This window comes from Trichechus manatus, unplaced genomic scaffold (assembly GCF_000243295.1).
Source record: "Trichechus manatus latirostris isolate Lorelei unplaced genomic scaffold, TriManLat1.0 scaffold00014, whole genome shotgun sequence".
In the NCBI taxonomy this organism is placed as follows: Eukaryota; Metazoa; Chordata; class Mammalia; order Sirenia; family Trichechidae; genus Trichechus; species Trichechus manatus.
The window spans coordinates 11,736,956-11,760,019 of NW_004443950.1; the positions used below are offsets into that span (position 1 = coordinate 11,736,956).

A 23,064-nucleotide genomic window follows, 5' to 3' on the forward strand; every position below is an offset into this window, starting at 1 on the left:
CCTGCCTCCAGCTGGGGGGGGGGAAGGGGGGAAGGGGAGGGTCCACAAGGGGTGAGGGGTGCGGAGGAGAGTTGAGGGCGGGCCATGGGAGGAGGTGGTGGCTTAGAGATGCTGGCTTTGCTGAGAAGGGGGTGTGGATGTACGCTGGTGGTCTGGGTGCACTGGGCCTAGGGGTGGGGGGTAAAAGCTTCCCTTCCACAAGGACCCCTTCTCTGACCCAGAGGGCCCCAGACTTTGGATGGGGTGGGGTCTGCTGGAGGCCCCAGCTACGCTGTCTGGGCAGGGAGCATTCAGGACTCTTATCACTGGGGTAGGGGCCTGCCAGCGCCCACCACACAGCACCCGCCTCGGCCCTGTCCCCTGGCCCGGCTGGTCTGTCCCACTGACCCAGGCTGTGGGGCCTCTGCCCTCTGTGGGCCTGTGGCCTGACATGGGGGAAACGTCTTGGGGTCCTTGCCTTCAGCACCCCAGATCGAGTCTCTGGTGGCCAGGAGTGGAACCTCACAGCTTGGTTCCTGAGAACTGCCAGGTGGCATCTGAAGGACTCCAGAGGCAGAGAACAGCCGAGGCAGCAAGGGAGGCTTGTGCCCAGACCTCTTAGGGGGCCGGGCAGGCCACGACCTGATCTGGAGGAAAGAGACATCAGGATTGTGGGGGGGCCCACTAGGGCAGACCAAGAGAAAAGGGGGAGGAGGGAAGATGCAGGCTAGGGATAAGGAAGGATGTCCACAATCAGTGCCTGGGGATAGAAACTGTAGTGTGTTCTGAGGGAGCAGATGGGGTAATGAGGGGGTAATCTCTCCCCTTGGAGAACTGCAGGATGCATCCCGGAAGAAGGGAAGGGTTGGATGAGATGGCTCCTGGGCCTTCCCTGTTTAGGGGTTTGCGGACAGGGGTTCTGGGTGCAGAGGAGGGAGCTGGGTGATTAAGCAGCCTCCTGGCACCAGATCCGGTGTTGTCTTCTGCCTGGGTCCTGCCCACTGTCCTGTAGTAGGACATGTGGCCGAAGGCCCTCAGGCTCTGCTGGGGCCAGAAGGAGAGAAAGGGATGGGGCACTGGGCATCTAAGGCCTCAGGGAAGGTGGTCAAGGAGCCCAGAATGTCAAAGTTGTTGGTGAGGGGCCCAGGGCTGTGCTCTGTGCTCAGGGCTGAGGCAGACCCCGCACCCTCCTTAGGCCACAGAGTCCACAGGCCTAACAGGCCACAGAGCCTCGGGGACCTCACGATCTGGCTCTTGTGGTAGCAGTGGGTGCCAGGGCACAGAGCTTGCCCACAGGCATCTAGGTGGCAGGCACAATTTCACGGGTTTGGCAAAGGTTCGCCTCCTCTCCTGCTGAATTAGAGTCATTCAGAGAGTTCAAACATGGCCCCCTAGGGGGCACACACAGTCCATCCACATCTGGTCACTCACACTATCTCCCCTTACCCATACCCACGACGGAACCAAAATGGATGTCACCCCCAATCACCAACCCCTCATGGTAGAGCCGCTGGTGATGACAGGGACAGGTGGCTGGGGGACGGGAGAGGATCCGGTGGCTCCCAGGGAGTCCCTGGATACCCTCTCTTTGAGGGCAAGGACCCCTCCCTTGACAGGCTGGGGTAGGGGGTGGACAGCAGCCCATGAAATGGCAATTGGGTATGTTTGGAGGAAACTGAGCAGGGCCAAGCACCAGAGAGAAGGAAAAGGCAGCCTGGGCAGGGGTGTGGGTACGAAGGTCCCAGGCCACCTGCTCCTCCAGCCCCCTGATTCTACAGACTGGGAAGTGCTGGGGCCCAGAGCCTGACTGTGGCCAGGTGTTCTGGCCACTATGCCACTGTGGTTTGAGGACAGCAGCTAGGGAGGACGGAGAGGCCTGGGCAGGAGAGCAGTGACTTCTGCCCCCGGGTGATGCCCTTGGCCAGCGTCTCCCCTTGTGCCAGCTCCTCGATGAGTTTGGGGTCACACGGCAGTTAGGGGCACAGCTGGCCACAGCCAGGGTGGTGAGACTGGGAGAAGAACTGCTTCTGATTCAGTGTGGGGTGAAACGGCCTAGCTGGTGCTGGCTGCCCACGGCAGGAGACAGACTGCTGGCCCTGGGCCCGTCCTCTGCCACATCCCAGCACCTGGTACCAGGTCCAGCGCGTGACAGAGGTAAGTAGAACTGAAGTGGACTTGGGCTGGTGGGGTGGCTCCTGCCAGCTGGGTTGCCTTGGAATTTCCCATAAGGCCTGGGACCAGCAGCAAGATAACTAGACCAGGGATGGGGCCTCACCCCAGTGGCACCCACACCTGCAGAAGTTTGGCACTGGGGAAGGCTGCCTGGATCTCCCATGCACCACCCAGAGCTCTGGTCTCTTGGAACCAGGAAACCCAGAGCTGCTGGCCTGGGGCTCTTCCTGGGTCTGGGCTAGTCCCAGGGGCTGCATGTGGCAACTGGGGGATCTGCCTGGCCCCGAGTCTGAGCAGTGCCCAGAGTGGAGGCCGGGAGAACAGAGGGCTGGCAGAGGGAGGCATAAGCTCTGAAGGGCAGCCCTCTCTCTTCCCGCTTTGGGCACATCTGGGTCCCCAGGCAGAGCCTAGGTACAAGCACACAGGGCCTGCTTGGGCTGTTGGCCAGGAGGGAGGGAGAGGGGTGCTGATGGCACAAGGCCAGCCAGGGGCCAGGAGAAGCCACTCTGCCCTTTTCTCTGCTCATGGCTGGCTGCAGTGAAGCCCCCTCCTGGAGCAGGGGAGGAAGCTTGAGCCAGCCTGGGCCCCGGCAACATATGTTCCTGGGGGCTGGTCTGGTCATCTGGGGCTAAGAGGACACCAAGTGCTGTGGACAAACTCTCTGGTTTCTTCACAAGACAGGGTGAAGCGGGAGCATTGGTTGCAGGGGCCTCATCTGGCCTCTCCAAGTACAGACCGCTGCCCCAAAGGCCCCTGCCTGCCCCTGCTGGTTTGAGTTGTATTCATTGTGAATTGGAGAAGGAAAAGCACATCTATTCACACCCCTGAGCAACCACCTGAGACCTGGGTGATGGGAGGAGGTCACCCTTAGGCTTGTAAGGACTGGACATGAGGCCCCCACCCCAGTCAACACAAGACCTACTTCCTTTGAGCCTCCCCTCCCTACCGCTGCCTCTCCCCTACCCTCCCTCCAGGCGTGGACTCGCCCCCCCACCCCCCGCCCCGCCATCTGCCACGTGCTTTTGCAACAAGTCAGCCTCAGAAGCATTTCCAGTTCCATGAGGAGTCAAGGGTGGGGGTCCCAGGGCGGTCACAGAAGGATGGCCCAGACAAGGCGAGGCTCGCGCCAGAGGGCTAAGATCCAAGGGAAGCGAGAAGAGGGAGGTACGAGCCAAGGCTGATCCCTCGGACCGACGCACAGCTGGCCTGGGTCCACCCTGGATTTTGGTGATGGAGCTGCCCGTGGCCAGACAGGCCCCAGGAATGGCGTGCGGTGGTTCCCACTGCCCCTACACCCACCATCACCCCATCCCAGGGCCACTCCTGCCACCTGAACCACCCAGGGGACAGGAGGAGACCCTGGGACTTAGATTCTGAGTGACGAAGTATAAGGAGTGCCCGTCCTGGGCCAAACGGCGGCCGTGCTCACCACCCACACATCCAGATAAAACCCTTAGAGAACACAAGTAACTGATGGAGCAGAGGCAAGTGGGCAGGTCCGCAGGTCCCAGGCCCAAGTCTCCTGCCCCTGTGGCATGCGGTGCTCGGCACCCCCAGCCCAGCCCCCCGTTACCACGTGTTCTGAGGTCTGGGCAGCAGCCCAGGCTTGATGAGGAGTCGATTAGGCTGGGGGGATGGTGTGGAGGATGCTCCCTCCTCCCCCCTGGTGCCAGCCTCTGGGTTCTTCTTCCTCAAGTGCAAAGATGTGGCAGAGCCCTGGTCCTGGGGGTGGGGAGGTGGGGCAGCAGGCTGGGCAGGGATGTGGGCAGGCTGGGCAGCAGCCGGGGCTCAGTAGAGTCCGCAGCCCCGCAGGTTTTTGGCGATGATGACGTCTGTCACGGCGTCAAAGACAAACTGGATGTTGTTGGTGTCGGTGGCACAGGTGATGTGGGTGTAGATCTCCTTGTGGGCTGACTTGTTCTTGCTCTCGTACTGGGCCTGGATGTAAGCCACGGCTTCCGTGAAGGCACTGGGGCCTGTGGGAGAAACCAGGTAGGGAGTGGGGTGAGGCCAGGTGCCGTAGGTGCTGCCTGGCAGTGACAGCCCCAGGGCCTGGCCAACGTGTCCGTCGGGCTACACGCAGATACCACGGGCCTCTCGGCAACAATCACAAAGGAAAACCCTGATGTGGGAACTTGGGGGCTCAGCAGAATCATGAATGGGTCATGAAATCAAGTCAGTGGTATGGATCCAGTGTAAAAACAAGGAAGGAAACAAAACATCTAATGTCACAGGATACTACCCGTATGAAGGGTGAATGCTGTTTCCTGAAACTTAACTGTCTTCCTTTTATGTGTGTGTCTACTGACTTGAGTGCCAAACTTTACTTCTTTCTGTGGGTTTTGCTCAAGTTTAAAAACCACTGATTTTTTAAACCAGTGAAGTTTGAAAACCACTGGTGGAAACCATCTCTCTGTGCAGGTGGGCCCCTGGCTTACACACACTCTTCCAGAAGGCTGCCTCCTGTTGGTGGGTCCTCAGGGCAGGCGATGACTCACCTCCCTGAGTTGTTGCTGGGCAGGCAGGTCATCAGGCTGGGTAGAACTTGCCTGTCCACCGGGCTGGGGACTGCCTGGGCCTCCTTCCCCCTTCTCCTTACCCCTCCCACTGCTTGCGCTCACTGTCAGGGGCATTTAGGACTGTCTGGCTCGCAGACTAGCCGCCTTCCTCCGGGTGCGCCATATTGCTCTGGTTCCCAGAGAAGCCCAGGGATGGGGTATCCAGGAAGACGCAGCTGGCTTGGGAAGGAGCAGGAGAACAGGATTCTTGGATTCACATAGAAGCCTCCACTGCTTCCAAGAATCTGGGCCCAAGCAGACAGGGCTGTGGACGACCCACCGAGGGAGGGGCAGGAGGAGGGGCTGGGTTTTGGAGGTGCAGGGCTAAGCTGGAGTGGGCTGCCATGCACACTGGAAGCCTGAGGTGGCAAACCTTGGGGAGAGGCCTGGCCCTGAGGGCCTATGGGACCACAGTGCTTTCCTAAACCTGGGCTGGAGGTGAGGGGGAGTGTCCTCAGGACCTACAGCTAATTACTCAGAATCCCTTGGTGACTGACCCACGCTGCCTGCTTCCACTGCCCCATGGCCACAAGCCCATGTCACCTAGGGCACGATCCACAGGCCCCCAATTTACAGACGAAAGCTGACTGGTGGGCGTGAGGGATGCCGAGCCCTGCCTTTCTCTGGCTGAACACTCCTGGGGTCCTTCCCTGGGGGCAGTCAGCCTTGTCTTGGCAAGTGGAGGTGGATGGGAGGAGGCAGAGTAAGTTGCACAGCTCACCTGGCCCCAAGCCACGGCCTCAGTCCACTGCCAGGCCAGGCCAAGGATGCTACATCTCCCCGCTCACCTCTGTCAGGCCTGGGTCATCTGGAAAGAGCTGGGCACTGGGGCTGCCAACTGACTGGGGCTGCCACTCTCGGGCTCCCCGGCCACCCTACCTGCTCCATAGGGGCCCTGCTCCGGCTGCCTGCCCTGGCTGCTTGCCCAGTTAGGTAAATTCATTAAAGCATTAAGGGGGCTGACCTTCATCACCCTCAGCACCCTCTGAGGGGCTGCCTAGGTCTCTGCTGCCCGCAAAGCTCTGTCACACCCAATAGCCCATTTGAATTTTTAACAACCCTGTGTGAGAGGTGTTGTCATGATACTTGTTAATTATAACCATAATCATAACAATAATAGCAAACGTTTAGTGAGCACTTACAATGCGTGAGATGCCACACCAAGTTCTCCATGTTTATTAGCTCATTTTATTCTCATAGCAGCTCTGCGAGGGAGGGTAGGTTAATCACAGATATTTTCCCCATCTCACAGACGTGGAAACTGAGGCCCAGGGAGGTAACATAACCTGCCCAGGATGCTAGTAAGTGGCAGAGCTGGGCCATGAACCTTGGGCTGCATGACTCGAAGCCCCTGCTCCTAACCACTTCATCATCCTGGTGTTCCATTTTTCAGATGACCTCTACTTGCCGATGATGAAGCTGAGACTCAGAAATGTTGCCCAAGATCACACAGCTAGTAAGTGGCAGAGCCGGGATTCCACTCCTGCTGTACCCAGCTGGCTGCCCCCAGCCCTTCACTCTAGCATGTTCTGGGGGCGGGGTGGGGAGCTGTCCTTGGTTTTGTGCTCGAGGCTGTATGGTAGATAGACCCCATGCATTAGCAGAGCACACTAAACCTGGACTGAGCTTTGAAACAGGGGTCTGTGCCCTCAAGGAATTAGCGCGGCCAGAAATGGCATGGCAGGCTCACTGCTGTCCTGGGGGGCGGCCCCTACCTGTGTACTCAGGAAAGCAGATGGTCAGTGGGGACTTCTTGATCTTCTCTTCGAATATGTCCTTCTTGTTAAGAAACAGGATGATGGACGTGTCTGTGAACCATTTGTTGTTGCAGATGCTGTCGAAAAGCTTCAAGGATTCGTGCATGCGATTCTGCAACAGAGCGGAGAGGTGCGTGAGGGGTGGCCGTGCCCGGGGCCCTGACCCACCGCGGCCAATGACACAGCGGGACAAGCAAAGGACAGGTCCACCAACGCGGCTGACGCACCACCAAGGGACGGAGACGGGAAGACCAAGGACATACAGGATGTGGTCCCTGCTTCATTCCACACGCAGGCAGGGTGGTGGTGGGGTGGGGCGGGGGGGATGGGGTGGGGATGCTGCCCTCTTCCCAGGAGAGGTGACCCTGGACGGGGGCAGTGAGGTCCTGGAGGGACTCCAGCCCCTGGAGAGGACATGCACCATGCACGTAGGGGCAGGGCCGCGACCACCGTCCAGCAAGACTACACGGAACCGCGGGGCATGCAGATGTCTCTACTGGGTCTCATTCAGTCTCGCCAGCGGGGTCGGGAGGGTGCACGCATTCAGTTAGGAAACATTAACCGAGGACGAGGAGGTCCTCGAATTAATCCAGAGTTGGAAGCAGACACCAGGGGGACAGCGTCTTGGGGGTGATCTTGCTGTGGCTTGGGTGTGGTTGAGCGATTTGGCTGGCTGGCTGGGCTGTGGCTGAGGGGAGGGAGGCTCTGGGCAAGCTGGTTGTTGGGCTGGTTTCTCAGTAGAGGGGCCAAAAGAACCCCAAAACGAAACACAGCAAAACAGATTAAAATAGAGAAGAAGGTAAAAATCCAGCAGAAAACAAGAGAGAGAGAAAAGAGAACTGAAAAGTGGGTTCCACCAGTCTCGGGGCCAGGAAGTCCACCCTGAGCCCCTGTGCAGGCCCCCGTGTGGGGCTCTGGCCTGTGTGGTTGCAGACAGGAGGCAGAGGGGGACGGACAAGTCTGAGCCGAGTGACGTGAGGAGTGCGGGTAGGGGAATGGCTGGGGCAGGCACCACAGCAAAGTCACCCAGCGGTACCCTGAGAACCTGCTGCTTTCAACTCGTAGTTGGTAGTTTCAGTCGGAGGGAGATGCTTCATACCTGCCGGGCTTGGAGGGTCTCTCAGAATCTGCTCATGGATTTGGCCTTGGTTTGGCCAGATAAGGCCCTGCCGGCGGTGCAGACGATAGTGGTGGTGGAGAAGTTGTGGCATGTTGAGGCCCAGGGCGCTGGGAGCCGCGGGCCTGAGGCCTGGCTGGGAGGTGCTAAGAGCAGGTACGAGGACAGGTGAGGCCCTCAGAATCCCAGGGTGCGACAGATGGACAGGGTGGCCGGCCGGGGGGCAGCAGCCACTAGCCCCAGGGCCCCGCTGGCCTAGCCTCAGAAGCTGCCTCCAAACACCCTCCTCTTGGGCAGCTCTACCCCTCACCCAGGCCTGGGAAGGAAGCGCAGAGCTGACCAACATGGGGGCTGAGGACCAAGGACAGTGTCACCAGTGCCTCGCTCTTGCCTCCCTGGGGCAGCAGAGAGTTCATATCCTAAAACTTGTCCTCTAGCCACTGGCGTCAGGTCGGAGTCAGCAACAACTGCCATTTACTGAGTGCAGGCGCCGTGACAGCCACTGGCCCGTGGATCCTCACAGCCGCCATGCAGTCAGCACACGCCCTCACCATGTACAGGGAGGACAGAGAGGCTCAGAGAGAGAGGGACCGCCCACAGGCACACAGCTGGGGGCGACGCTAGACCCTGGCCTAGGCCCACCCGACTCCAGAGCTGCCCGACACTGCCACGCGTCCCCACAGTTCTACAGCAGCCATGGTGATGAGCCCCTGTGGGCAGCTGTCAGGTGTGAGGGGCTGCCCTGTCCTGGGCTGCGCGGCCGGCCGGCCTGGGGAAGGAAGGACCCCAAGAAGAGCTGTTCCTGACCTTGGCCCTATGGCCTTTACTTGTGCTAGGTCCTCTGCTCGAACCCTTGTGGAGACGGTGAAGAAAAGGGGGAAGAATGGAGGTGAGGGAAAGGGTGAGAAAGGCACAGCAAAGGCAGGAAGACGATAGAAAGGAGGCGGCGACTGGAGGGAACAAGCTCAGGGCACGCCACCTGCCCAGCAGGCGGGGTGGAGTGAGCATTTCATGAAGGGCAGTACACAGGGCGGCCCACGGCCTGGACGGGAAGGCAGGCCACGAGGGCTGCAAGCGTGACGCCTGGCACCATACCCAGCCCCATGCTCACAGGTGGCCCTAGGCTCATGGGGCTTGGTGCCCTGTGGCTGCCGGACCCACCAGGCATCCTTTTGCTTCTATACACAGACAGGAGAGATGCCTGTGTTCCAACGGTGAGTAGGAGCCCAGCCCCGTGGCCGGCAGGCCCAGGCTTTGGTCTAAGCCATCTGCACACCTGGCAGGAGCAGGCCCCATGGGAGAGGCTGCTCCTGTGGGAAAGGCCTGCTCACCTCCAGCTCCCTTGCTTTCTTTGAGCCTACGGCTCGGATGCAGCATTGTGCTCTCAGGCACTGTAGGGACTAGAGATGAGCCATGCAGAGCTCAGACCATGGGGGTGGCCAGGCCGACCATGAACGGTGGCGCTAGAAACATCACTGAACAGTGAGAGGTGCTGGGGGCAATCCTTGTATACAGACCATGTGGAGGCAGCCAGGAGGGCATCCTCCTGGGCTTTGGGGCAGTCAGCGAGCACGGTGTAAGCACGGCACAGGGTGTGCCACCCCCTGCCCACCCGGTCAGGACCAGGCGGGTGAGACTTTGACACAGAGTCTGAAGACAGCGTCACCAGAAAGAGCTGCATGGCCGAGGCCACAGGAGCCTCCTCCCGGAGCAAGGCAGGGCTTTAAGGGCTTTGAGGAAGCCCAGCTCAGGGGTGCAGCGGGGCCTAAAAGAGGAAGCTCATGGTGAGAGCAATGTGGTCAAGCCAGCCTGGAGTGCAAGTCCGGACCACTGGTCTGTCCAAAGGCTCGGCCCCAGTCGGCCAAAAGCCCCATAACTCTACGTAAGTGTCTTGGCGCCAAGATAACTCCTCCCAACAGCACTTCCACCCCTCCCCAAGCGTTGCCACACCCCACTACTCATCGGATCTTCACAACAGCCCCGTGGGGCCAGCGGGTCCGGGGAGGATGAAGAAACTGAGGTCCAGAGAGGACAGGCCTCACTCAAGACGCACCGTGACGCACGCCCGGTTCACACCCTCCCTGTGGACGACGTGAGGCTGGGGCAAAGGCTCATGCACGTCTCAGACAGAGGGGGATGAGAACACCAAGGGCGGCATCCCGCTGCCCATGAGCCCCACTCCCAGGAAGCACTGTGGGCACACCCCTCTGAGGCCCAGCTTCTCTGCAGATCCTTCCCTGCAGCCAGGAGTGGGCTGGTCAGTGGGCCCACCCAGCCCAGGCAATTGACAATAATACAGCCATCAACTCAGTGCTTCTGTGCCAGAAATGGTCCCAAGTACTTTACATGGATTTTCTCATTCAATCAGCCAGCAGCCCCACAAGGTAAGTACCATTATTATCCCCATTTTACAGATCACAATAACCGAGGCAGAGAGGGTCCTGCCTGAATTCAGCAGCGAATCAGTGAGTAGCAGAGGTAGGACTGGGCCCAGAGAAAGGCAGCACCTCTCTCCAGGTGAGTGCCTTCTCTCTGAAGCTGGGCCTGGCAGTTCTCCGAAGCCAAAGTCAGAGGCCCCACCCAGACTGAAGCCGACACACAGATGGAAGGTGGGAAGCTGGTCTGGAATCATAGCTTATGTCTTGCCACCCTCCCGCCTGCCAGCCCCACACCCTTCTCTGAGCAGCATCCCCAGCCAGGGCTCCTGGGAGGGCTGTCGAGGCTAAGAAGGGCCATTTCTGTGTTATCTGCATTCTTGCTTGGCTACACCCTGATTTCTTCTAGGATTTGCTGAATTCTGCCCTGGCCTGATGGTCTCCATGACCCTGCAGAGTTTGTGGAAGAGGCACTTACGGCTCAAAACCCAAATTCGGCAACGTGTTTGTGATTAGTTTGCACACAGGTGCTGAGCCTGCATGGCTCCACACTGCCTTCTCTGGGCCCAGCAATAAAGTCAGGACAAAGAATGAGCAGCACTGCCTGCCAAATGACAGGATCCCAACCACGCTGCTGGTCCTTGCCCCAGGGCCGCCGTGGGCGACTGTGGCCCCAGTGCAGGGGGCGGCCTGTCCGCAGCAGTACTCTCAGTGCCCCGAAGGCTGGGTGGGCCAGCCCCTCGCACTGCCCCCAGCCCAGTGGGACCAGGGCCACTCACCGTGGTTTCGTCTTCATGGAGCACCTGATCATAGCCGCTGAGAGCGACGCAGAAGATGATGGCCGTGACGTCCTCAAAGCAGTGGATCCATTTCTTTCGTTCAGATCGTTGGCCCCCAACGTCGAACAGCCTGCCAGGAGACAAGGGAGCTGGGAATGGCAGGCGGCGGGCCAAGGTGGGGAGGGGATGGCTGGTCAAGCCTCAAGTGTGCTCTGAGGGGCATGAGGGGGAGGGGCTGTCACGTGCTCTGGGCCCAGTGCTCCTGCCTTGTGTGGGGCCTTCGTCCCAGGACACACTGACTGTCAGACCTCTGACATCCTGGGGTGGCCATCATGCCAGGTGGGAGTCTGTTCCATGGCCGGGCTGTGTTTACATGCGGTGACTCAAAGGCCTGCCCTTGCATCTGAAGAATTTGACTAAAGGGCACACCTCAGCTAGCTCCCCAGGAAATGCCTCTGAGAGGCCCTCCTCTCTTGGTAACGTCCACACCCTGTTCCTGACTCTCTGAGTGTATTTGTTCACTTCACCTCTGCCTGGGGAGGGAGGCAGGCAGGGATTACGTGTCACCCACTATGCAGAGGGGAAAAGTAAGGCACGGAGGTGTCAGGGATGTGCCCGGGGTCATGGTGAGAGTCTAGCAGTGGTCGAACCTGGTTCTCACCCAGTCTGTCTGCAGAAGAAGCCAGAGCCCTTACCTCTGACCCTCTCTGCCAAGTCGGCCACCCAGCCTCTGACCCTCTCAGACACCGTCCCCCAAGGGGCATGAGGAGTGGGAAGAGACTGGGTGGGGGGACTCACGGCCTGCAGGTAGGAGGTCAGTCTCAGACCCTAGCCTTCCCAGTGAAGAGCTCTGCAGCCTTTGGAACCAGAAGGCCTGTGGGCACACAGCTGCCAGAAGGGCTCTGGGCCCCTTAGGCTGGGCCCTGGCACTGACGTGGGTGGGTGGGAGGACAACTGCAGGCAGAGAGCACAGGGGCAGGGAGCATGGCAACGGGCTCTGGTCCTCGTTCAGTCACTGCTCCCTGTGGCTCCTGCCTCCCCATCTGAACTACAACGGGCTTGGCCGATGGGCTCCATGCCCCCTCTAGAAAGCTTACTCTTATTCTGGGCAGGGCTGAGTCGAGGCCCCTATGCTGCGCTCCCAAGGGGTGAGCAGGAGAGACTGAGGAGACTGGGAAGCCAAGGGAGGCACCTTGTGGGGCTGCCAGAGGCCCACACCTGAGCCCGGCCAGGCCACTCGGCCCACTGCTGTGCTCTCATGGAGGCCTGGGGGTTCCTGGGCCCCAAGTGGCTCCCACAGCCCTGCAGGAAGCTAGACACTAAGCCTCAGTCCCTTAGTCTGCACAGGAGAAGGCTGGGGCTGGGGAGGAGGAAGGCAAGGGGATGGCTGGGCAAGGGGCAAGAAAACAGGACCCTCCCCTCCCTCCTTTCTTCCTGCTCCATCCCATACCCAGAAACTGCACCTACAAGGCAGGTACAGGCAAAGCAGCGGTCCCCAGGCCTCAGTGCTTGTGGGTTACCCCAGACGGGGACACAGCCCCCTAGCAGGGCCTGAGACACCCAGCCTCACACCTCAGGCCCCTGGTCTGAGGTGGTCAGAGTCCTGGGTTCTAGCTGTGTTCTGCCCCTGAGGAAAGGCCTTGCTCCTCTCAGGCCTAAGCTTCCCTTGCTCCTCTCAGGCCTCAGCTTCCCCTGCTCCTCTCAGGCCTCAGCTTCCCCTGCTCCTCTCAGGCCTCAGCTTCCCCTGCTCCTCTCAGGATTCAGCTTCCCCTGCTCCTCTCAGGATTCAGCTTCCCCTGCTCCTCTCAGGATTCAGTTTCCCCTGCTCCACTCAAGCCTCAGCTTCCCCTGCTCCTCTCAGGCCTCAGCTTCCCCTGCTCCTCTCAGGCCTCAGCTTCCCCTGCTCCTCTCAGGGTTCAGCTTCTCCTGCTCCTCTCAGGCTGCAGCTTCCCCATACGAACCAGGTGAGGTGGTCAGCTAATCTAAGCCCCTTCCAGCTCCTTGTGGTCTCACAGATACTGTTTGGGCTTACCCACACCCCTCCCCACCCCTCCCCACAAAGCAGCCTTCCAGAGGCCACGTGGGTGAGCCACCCTCCTCTTCCTCAGAAGTCACCTCGGAGAGAGGCCTCCCCTCCTTGTCTACCCAAATCCTCCATGTTCCTCACAGCCCCGCTCCTGGACTCTCCCTGCTCACCGGCCCTGAACTTGACAGAAAACAAACATGCAGATGGTCCATTCTCATATCTTACTGCCGCCCCAGCCCGAAAGCTCCCTGAGGGCAGGGTGGTATTTGGGCGCTCCAGCAGGAGCTGAGGTGGAGAGAGTGCTTCTCCCATCTCTCAGCCGGCCCTCACCAGCCCAGATGTCTATCTCCAGGGCCTCACCTGAAGTGGAGGTTCTTGAATGTGAAGTGGGTTTCTACGATGCCGGTGGTTTTGACCCTGGTTCGGAGGATGTCCTGCTCAGTGGGCTGGTAGTCCGAAGCCCCGATCCGATCCAGGCTATCCAGATAGCTGGGGATGGCAACACACAGGGACCATGGACCAAGCACCTGGGGCATCGCTCGGCCTTGGTGGGCCTTGGGGTGCCGTTCACACAGTCTAGGATGCAAATGGCACCCCAGGGATTGTTCAACAGCTTTACCAGGTCTCCCTTTCCTTTCTATCACAACACGTCCACTTTTATCTGTTTTATATATTGGGTTTCTACCCAAGATTTTAAGGAGCCCTGGTGAAGCAATGGTTCAACGGCTGCTAAACAAAAGACAATGAATAAGGAAGACTGAAGAAGAACTGATGCCTTTGAATTATGGTGTTGGTGAAGAATATTGAATATACCATGGACTGCCAAAAGAACAAACAAATCTGACTTGGAAGAAGTACAGCCAGCATGCTCCTTGGAAGCGAGGATGGCAAGACTTCGTCTCATGTACTTTGGACATATTATCAGAAGGGGCCAGTCCCTGGAGAAGGACGTCATGCTTGGTAAAGTAGAAGGTCAGTGAAAAAGAGGAAGACCTCAACGAGATGGACTGACACAGAGACTGCAACAATGGGCTTAAGCATGACAATGGTCATGAGGATGGCACAGGACTGGGCAGTGTTTCGTTCTGTTGTACATAAGGTTGCTATGAGTTGGAACCGACTCAATGGCACCTAACAACAACAACAACCAAAAGAGTGGTGGTTTGAACCCACCCAGTGGTTCCTCTGGAGGAGAAAGACCTGGCGATCTGTTCCCATAAAGATTACAGCTTAGTAAACCCCTTGGAGCAGTTCTACCCCATCATAGGGGGTCACTATGAGTCGAAAACTACTCAACAGCACCCAACAACATCCACAGCGCAAGATTTTAAGGAGCCCTGGTGGTGAAATGGTTAAGCGATCGGCAGTTAATGGAATGATTGGCAGTTCAAACCCATCCAGCGGCTCCATGGGAGAAAGACCTGGCGATCTGCTTCCATGAAGATCACAGCCAAGAAAACCCTATGGGGTAGTTCTACGCTGTCATACGGGGTGGCTAGGAGTCGGAATTGGCTCAACAGCACCAAGCACCGCCACCGCCCCCCCCCCAAGATTTTTTCAGAAGGCAAGATTTAGCTGCTAAACAACAACAAAACCACCTGGGATCAGAAACTTCTGAAGGCCCTTCTGAATCTGACTGTGTGTTCCCTCTTCTTCCTGCCATGGAATCCTCTCTCAGAGACGAAACACAGAGGACCTAACCACAGGTGGCAGAGCAGAATGTCAGTGTTATAAGCCTTGACAGTGGAAAATGAGGAAGAAGGAAGGGAAGAGAGAGAAGGGGGGCTGATTTCCTTAAGACACTCGGTGAGGAGTTGACAAATACTGACTCAAGTTTTTTACCTAAAGTTACAAAGGAAACCACCGGGAAGAACTAAAAATAATCCCGTAACTAGCAAAAATCTGGAGGTGGAGGTGGGGAAGAGAGGTGGGAGGAAGGAATGTGAGCTGAACACCTCATGTTTCATAGCGGGGGTCAGTAAACACTATTTAAAGTCAGAGGGTCAGATTTTGCTGGAAACCTCTAGATAGAAACGGAAATCGTTACAAGTGGGAGTGGGACAGGGCTGGTGAGGGGGAGAAGTCAACTCTTCATTTTATACCCTTCTGTGTTGTATACAATTTTTTCCTAAAGTGGATTCATGTTACAATGAGTTAAATGGGTAAAAATTTAAGGGGGAGCATTATTTGGTGAACCACAGGAACAAGACCACTCAGGTAGTCTGGCAGGGCCCCTGAGGGTGCTGCTGGCAGGGGAAGGGTCCTGGACTTGGGCCCAGCAGAGGGCAGGGAGGGAGAAGGGGAAGGAGGACTCTCAGTTCAGTGCCCTCTGGCCTCCTGGGGCCCCTCTTCACTCTGAGGGCCCACCCATCCTGCTGCACTCGGGTGGTCCTGAAGGGTGCCAGCTGCCAAGGTGCTCTCTCCTGGCTGGGTTCTGGTGCAGGAAGAAGACCATAAGTGTGGGTCAGTAGTTTGAGTCTGCACAGGGAGCCATGGGCACCAGGCCTCTGGGTTCATACCCCTGCCCACCAAGGTGTCTCTGGTAGATGGGACCTGGGTAGCCACCATCTGGGGCTCACAGGACTTAAATGCTTCCCTGTGGACAGTCTAGGTGTGCGGTCCTGGGAAGACGCTCCTGGCCTTAATAAGCCCCTGGTTTGTTAGCTGTCATCATAAAAACCAAAAAACCAAATCCGTTGCTGTCGAGTTGATTCCGACTCATAGCAATGCTGTAGGACAGAGTAGAACTGCTCCATAGGGTTTCCCAGGAGTGGCTGGTGGATTTGAACTGCCAGCCTTTTTGTTAGCAGCCTGAGCTCTTCACCACTGTGCCACCAGGGCTCCAATTATAATCATAGGGTGGATCAAAGGTTCTCAGTTTCGGCACTATTGACATTTTGGGCTAGATAAATCTCTGTTGTGGGTGCTGTCTGTTCATTGTAGGATGTTTACCAGCATCCCTGGACTCCACCCACTAGGTGTCAAGAGCACCACCCTAATAGTGACAATTAAAATATCTCTGGACATGGCCAGACGTCCCCAGGTGGAGACGGCTGAATCAAAACAGTGTCCAAGCACATGCGCCCTACGATGGTGAGTTAAGACCCAGAGGCTTCTCACAGAAGCTCTACTGAAAACCTGGCACAAGACTTCAAAAGTGGAGTGCGCTGCAGGTCCCTGAAAGTCAAGGTGCTGTCCCAATGTCCCCACGATGAAGACATGTCCCTGACTAACATGGACCAACCCAGGGGGCTGGAAATTCCCATCCAGGGGTCAAGGGCATGTAACCAGCGAAGATGTCAAAGCTGTGGCAGGCTGTCCTGTGACCTGATGTCCTGCCACTGAAAGGCCCTGCAGGCCGTTCCTCCACCTTTCCCGTCTACCACTTTAACCCTCTGATTTTCACCATGCCTCTTCCCACTTCTTCATTCCCTCCTCTTTCTTTGTTCCTTCCTCCTTTCCTCCCCTCCTTCCTTCCTTTCTTCCTCTTATGTGATTATAACACAGAATTAAAGTATATGTTTTAGTATTTATTGAATGGAGTTATATATGCCTTATTTTAAAGATAGAGAAATGGAAAATTTATTTCCTCTAAAATAAAAGAAAATGGCACCATATTAAGTTACTTTTGGCTTATAGATTTGTATTTATAGATTCTCTATAGAGAAAAATGCTGCTAAACCAAAGGTCTTCCTTCTGGAGTGCCAGGCATGCTCCAGAACAAGGAGGTGACAAGGTCCTGGCCTTCTGGGAGTTTCCATGGCTTGGTTGTCTCTTGTGCCCTCTACCTTCCTTGGTCTCTTCCTTATCCTGGGGACAGGAAGAGAAGCACCTTCCTGTCCTTCCTGCCACCTGCCACCTATGGCAGGTACAACCTCAGCCAAGAATCCCTCTTCACCCTTCCAATCCCCCTCCCCCTCCTACCTAGGACACTCACTATTTGGCAGAATCGTTGAGCTGATACTCCCGAGACCTGTTGAAGCACTCCTGGATTCCTGAGTCGCCCCAGAGTCGCATCATGGCAGAAAGCAGTTCTGGAGAGAAAGGCTCAGTGTCTTCCATCCGACTCACCACGTCACACACCATCTTGGCATCGGCCTGCAAGGAGAGATGGGTGGTGGGCTTTGAAACCTCAGTGGGCACAGAAGACCCCTAGGCAGCCAATGGCTCTACCTCTGGCCGAGACTGTGGGCTGGGCTAGGGCTTATGACAAGGCCCAGCCCAACTCTGGCTGGGAGAAGGGGGCTGCGATCTGTTCATGCCCATGTGTCTCGGGACACATGTTTAATTTGCTCCCTAGGCCTGTGGGGTGCAAGAGTGCCCGTCTTTGGCACCTTCTATTATGCAGAATCCCTCCAGTAGTGGTTTCAAACCATGCCTCATGGAGCATAAAGGCTTTCTGTAGGCAGGAAGGGAGAGTGCAAGGATTCTGTTCTCCACCTTCCAACTCAACCGGAGCAGCTCTGCTTTCATCTATTTTGAAAACTGGGATTTTGTACAATATTTTGTTTGGGGGGAAGAAAAGATTTAAAAAATCAGTGTTCTTAGCTAAAGTTGCAAACTTTCTATACTTTATACTTCAGGTGGAGCAAAGCCCCCATAACTGAGCTATGGGGGAGCTTTGGTTATTCGAGAATTCCAGTTGGCTGAGGGACAGGGCCACAGTGGAGATGTAGCTCAGAGGTGAGAGAATGGAGAGGTTGGTTATCAAATTAATGTATATGGTGAAAATCCCTTGTGTCAATAGTAAATCTCTAGAATTTTAGGCCCTTGGATGGCCCAAGCTAAAACTTAATTTTGCTGATTTTTATTACAGATATCTTCCCTCTTCCCCTCATCTTGGATACCACACAGGGTCACCTGTTTTCAAAGACTACAACAAAATACACGTAGCATCAAAACCAGGAATGTAAACAGTCTTTGAAGACCTGGAAGGCTCTTTGAGAAGTCACAGGACCTCACCATCACCACCGCCTTACCCATACATGTAGCACTTCACGGTTTACAAGGGACTCTTATGTGCTCACATGCACTATTTCCCCAGAACCTCACAACCACGTTGTGAGGGGCTGGGGCAGATTGCATTAACCTCTCCCTGTATTCATACCCTTTGCCCTGTGTCTTTGAAATTTCTCCCACCAGAGGCAGAATATATTTCCTGGACTGTCCTTTGACTTTGAGTGTGGCCACGTGACAGCTGTGGCCCACAGAACGATGGCAGTGGGCTAGTTCCCCACCTTGCCCTTAGAGGTCTGTGTGTTTCCGCTGTCCTCTTAGGCCTTGGCCATCACTATGGATACACCCAGGCTCTCCCATTTGTCCCAGGGAGAGGATTAGGTACACATAGAGTAGGGCCAAACTGCCCTTACTGAGTCCACCCTGGATTTCTGGTCACCCAGCTGACCTAGGAAAAGAAACGATAGATGTTTTAAGTCACTGAATTTTGGGATGCTTGTTACACAGCACTGTTATGGTAATAGCTAACTGTAAGTGTTGTTGTTGGTGTGTGCCATTGAGTCAATTCCAACTCATAGCCACCCTAAAGGACAGAGTAGAACTGCTCCATAGGACTTTCTAGGCTGTAATCTTTACAGGAGCAGATTGCCAGGTCTTTCTCCCATGGAGCAGCTGGTGGGTTTGAACTGCTAACCTTTTACTTAGCAATCGAGTGCTTAACCATTGTGCCACTGGAGATCCTTAACTGTAAGTATTACTATTCTCGTTTTACAGGTGAGGAAACTGTAGGTCAGAGAGAGAAGGGCACTCACTAAGGTCACCGGTGCTAAGTGGCAGGGCTGGGACTCCAGATCAGGAGTCTTCTGATGCCATGGTGAGGCTCTATGGTCAGAGCCACCAGTACTGAGAGCAGACACTGACAACAGGACCTTTGATGGCAAACGCTACTTAGCAGCGGGCATTCAGACCAAGCGTCGCCTGGCATTAACCAAAAAGGTCTGTGCTCCATCTTAGATGATTGAGGCTTTTGATGTCTAAATTAGAGCAAGTGAGTATGGGGCAGGTGATTTGGCGAAGCTCCGTCTTCACCCCCTCGCCTCCCCGTCAAGGTTGTCTGCAGAGGCTTCCCACAGACCGATGCTTCCTGCCTCTCTGCCTAAAGAGCACTCTGCACGCTGGGTATGTGGCAGGCTGCAGGGTTTGGGGGTTAGTGTCTGTCTTAGTTATCTAGTGCTGCTATAACAGAAATACCACAAGTGGATGGCTTTAACAAAGAGAAATTTCTTTTCTCACAGTCGAGTAGGCTAGAAGTTCAAATTCAGGGCGTCAGCTCCAGGGGAAGGCTTTCTCTCTCTGGTGGCTCTGGAGGAAGGTCATTCTTGTCAATTTTCCCCTGGACTAGGAGCTTCTCTGCAGAGGAACTCCGAGTCCAAAGGATGCACTCTGCTCTCAGCACTGCTTTCTTGGTGGTATGAGGTCCCCAGCCCTCTGCTCACTTCCGTTTCCTTATATCTCTTGTAAGATAAAAAGTGGTGCAGGCCACACCCCAGGGAAACTCCTTTGACGTTGGATCAGGGATGTGACCTGAGCAAGGGTAGTGTTATAATCCCACCCTAATCCTCTTTAACTACAGGCAGAGATTATGACTTATAACACATAGGAAAATCACAAAATGGAGGACAACCACACAATACTGGGAATCATGATCTAACCAAGTTGACACATATTCTTGGGGGACACAATTCAACCCATGACAGTGTCCCAGGGCAGACAGGACTTGGTGGGCATATACCCAGCTTCCCTGCCTTCAGGGGAGACAATTCTGAGTTGTGTTCGACACAGTCTCTGAGAGGATCCCTGGGGGACTAAGCCTGGCTGCCCAGAGCTGCAGCCCACTCATCAGCGCACACTGTCCTGGTTTCCCTCCTTTTGCCGTGATGCTTCCCCACTGCTCAGTGCTCCCTGAAGCGACCTCCCAGTAAATGCCGTGTCTCACCCGAATCCTTGTCTCAGGGTCGGCTTCTAGAGGGCCACAAATCAGACAAAGAGGCACCATCTAAGCCCATGCACAGGCCCCTGGGTGGCACAAATAATTTGTGCTGGTATTAACCTAAAGGTTGGCGGTTCAAGCTCACCCAGTGGCACTGCAGAAAAAAGTCCTGGCTATCTGCTTCCGTAATGATTATAGTCAAGAAAACCCTATGGGGTACAGTTCTACTCTGTAACACGTGAGGTCGTCCTGAGTTAGAATCGACTTGAAGGCAGTGGGTTTGGTTTTGTTTGGAAACCCAGGCACTGGACAAACCCTGCTCCCTCCACACACATTTTGGCCTCAGTTTGGGCGCACACTTGTACTCTCCTAACCAGGAAGTAAGTGGCTGTACCCAAGTGGCCCCACTGTTCCTGCCAACATCCCAGCAGGCTGAAGAACACCTCTGTGTCCTGAATGCTGCCCAGCTGTGGCAGCATGCTACAGTGCCTGCCCCGGCAACACTGTGCCCAGGAAAGGAAGGTAGTTGGGGTGGGGGGTGGGGGTGGGGTGCAGGGCCAGGCCAGGGCTGGGAGTGGCTGGACCCCTGTATGTCCAGAGCCCACAGTCTGGCGGGGACCCTGGCCAGTTCCTAGCCAGGCAGGGGCCTGGGAAGGCAGGTCTGGGAAGCCAAGGCAAGGACGAGGGTCAGCTACTGATGAGACACCTGGCAGACACGTATCCCGACTGGGCCCACTGTAGTCTTTCCCTGAGGTTTCTCAAATGGGAGGAGCTTACGAGGGTGTGTTGCCAGAGTCAGTGGTATCACTGAACCTTCACCTCATGGAGAAGCCTCTAAGAATAAAGCTCCAGAAGGAAGCAGGAAAGGGTCAAGGTACTCAGGTCGCTGAGGCTGGGTCCCCTCACCCTCTCTGTGGTTAGTTTCTGCCATAGAAACTAACACAAAAGCCCTGACTCACACCAGCCCTGGAAGAGCCAGATCAAGGGTGCTGGGGTGGGTCTACCTGGGCTGGGAGGTGGTGCCCTGTGCTGCCTGGACCTCAGCCGCCTCTCCTCCCTGGTTTCCTGCATTATCCTGGAGCCGATGGTGACACTGAGTCCCTGCTGGGGGCTGGGAGTGGGGTGCGCCAGGCCCACCCGCTGCCTGACCTCACAGCCCTATGGAATGGGAGTATTTTATTCATGGGCACAATAAATAATACTCAACAACTACTCCACTAGAAAGCTCTCTCACCACCACCCACCCTCTCCTATGAAACAGGAGAGGTGGACTGCCCAGCCCGGTCACGTGGCTTAGATAAGTGGTGGGAGGTGCCGTGGGTGTCCTTAGCACCTGGAAGACTGTGGCCGACAAAACCTTCTGTACAAAAGGTGTGCACTTTTCCAGAATCGAGCTGTCCGGCTAAGTAGCTATTTTCACATCAGAGCCCGTCTACTGCAGGTTGATGGGAAGGCTCTGGCAGCCATGTCCCCTCCCTGCTGCTTGCCCTGGGAGGAAGCTACCAACTGGCCTGGAGCTGGAAGTCCAGGTCCTCAACGCCAGCCCAGATCCAGCTCCCTTGGGACAGCTTCCCAAACACCTGAGCCCTTGCACTCCTGGATCACCCCAACCTGAGTGGAGTGCAGCCCACCAGGTGCAGGGCTCGTCTTGGAGGTGAGTTTCTTCAGGTTTGAGAGTCCCCCGGGGGCAGCAGCCTGGAAAGCTGGCCCTGGGCGTGGGCTTTGGTTTCCTGGGGCAGGCAGTGACTCAGGGCGGCAGCCTCGGGTGAGCAGCGGTGGTAGCTCCACCTGGGGCTGAAAACAGTGCGGAGGCCTGAGTCAACGACCACCAGCTGATCCCGCTCGCCCTCTGCCTGGGTGGCCTCAGGAGGTCTCGATCCTGTCTCAGTCTCGGTGTGTTTCCCGTCTGTGGGATGAGGGGCGTGGACCTGGGCAGAGTTTTCCAAACTTCCTGCTGCGGGCACCTCCTTCATGGTTTCTGCCACATCTGTGGACCACCCGATTCAGAAGTGAGCCACGACCTGAGGTGCCTAGAGCCACAAGAAGCCTCACACGAAGGCACATGTGACACTCTCGAGAGCAGGTGATTTATGAACCGTGGGCACCACCGCACCACTTGGTATGCTTCTATTTGTTCCTCCGTGTGTCACCCCAAGTTTGATGAGTCCCAGTCCTGTGGGGCGTGTTCCATAGTTTGGGGAAGACTGGACAAGAGGATTTCCCGAGAATTCTCCAGACAGCCCAGGGGGCTGGAGCATTCCCGCCAGCCTCAGTTCATCACCCAGGTGCAGGGGCCTGTGCTGGCAGTGCCCCTCCACCGTGGCCATTTCTCTCCCCATCTTCCCCAGCTCAGAATATGCCACCACCATCGGCCCTACGGCTCCAAGCCCAAAGACTAGGACTCAGCCTCCATTTCCTGGTTTCCTTCTCATGCCCAGTGTCCTCCTGCTGGCTCTTCTTGCAAATCTGTGTTCAATCAGTCCACTTCTCCCACACCTCCTCCCTCACACCCTGAGTCCAAGCTGCCAGCGGAAGCCCATCGTTTCATTCCAAGGGCTCCTTGCCTCCCTTGGGGCTTCTCTGCAGCAGATGGATAGTTTCCTTCTAACATCAATTCTTCTCTTCCTCATTAGAAAAAGGACCCAACAATTTTTAGCTGAGCACACTGACATCCAACTAAAAGACTGCATTTCTTAGTTTTGCTTGCAGCTAGGTATGGCCATGTCACAAGTTCTGCCAAAGTGTAGTGAGGTCTTCAGAAAAGTCTTTTTAAAGGGAGGGGGCACCTATTCCCTCCCATTTCCTCCTTCCTGATGTGTGGAACTTAGATGTGATGACTGGAGCTCTGGCAGTCAACATGGATCATGAAGACAAAGACCACACCTTATGGACAGTGGAAGAGTGATCTGAAAATAGCCTGCGTCCTTGAGAACTTTGTGGAACCTCCATATCATTTGGACTTTTCTTTTTTTTTTTAACATTAAAAACAAACTTCTATTTAAGCCATTATTTTTGGTGGCTCTGGTAGTCAAAACTAATGCTAATGGATACAATCGCTCTCCCTGTTTAAACTCTTTCAAAAGCTTCCCATCATTTCTAAATTCCGAACTCCGTACCGTGGCCAACAAAGTCCCTGCCTACCTCTCTATCCTAATCCCCTCTCACTTTTCCCCCCTCAAAGGGCTTCAGGCACAGCCTCTCTTTTTGTTCCCCAAATAAGTCAGGGTGATTGCGCCTCAGGATTGCCTTTGCCCCTGGCTCCTCCTCAGCTCAAATGTCATCTCTTCGGGGAAGCCCTCCTCAATGGTCTGCTCCCACAGTGCGCCTGCACCAAGTTCCAGCTAAGGCTGTGTGT

At 56.0% G+C, this 23,064-nt stretch overlaps 1 protein-coding gene across 3 annotated transcripts in view; it reads right to left on the minus strand.

The window, feature by feature from the left end:
• GNAO1 (G protein subunit alpha o1) overlaps window positions 1-23,064 on the minus strand; it is a 179,071-nt gene that overhangs the window by 10,576 nt on the left and 145,431 nt on the right. For 2 of the 3 annotated variants that reach the window (XM_004371574.1, XM_023726891.1), the window contains exons 4-6: window positions 16,701-16,861; window positions 13,124-13,252; window positions 10,738-10,867 (exon numbers count right to left, since the gene is read on the minus strand). In XM_004371574.1, the coding sequence (XP_004371631.1) occupies window positions 10,738-10,867; window positions 13,124-13,252; window positions 16,701-16,861 (420 nt within the window). Of the gene's footprint in view, window positions 1-3,939; window positions 4,128-6,424; window positions 6,579-10,737; window positions 10,868-13,123; window positions 13,253-16,700; window positions 16,862-23,064 lie in introns of those variants that run through there. The other variant, XM_004371573.2, reaches the window with a different exon arrangement.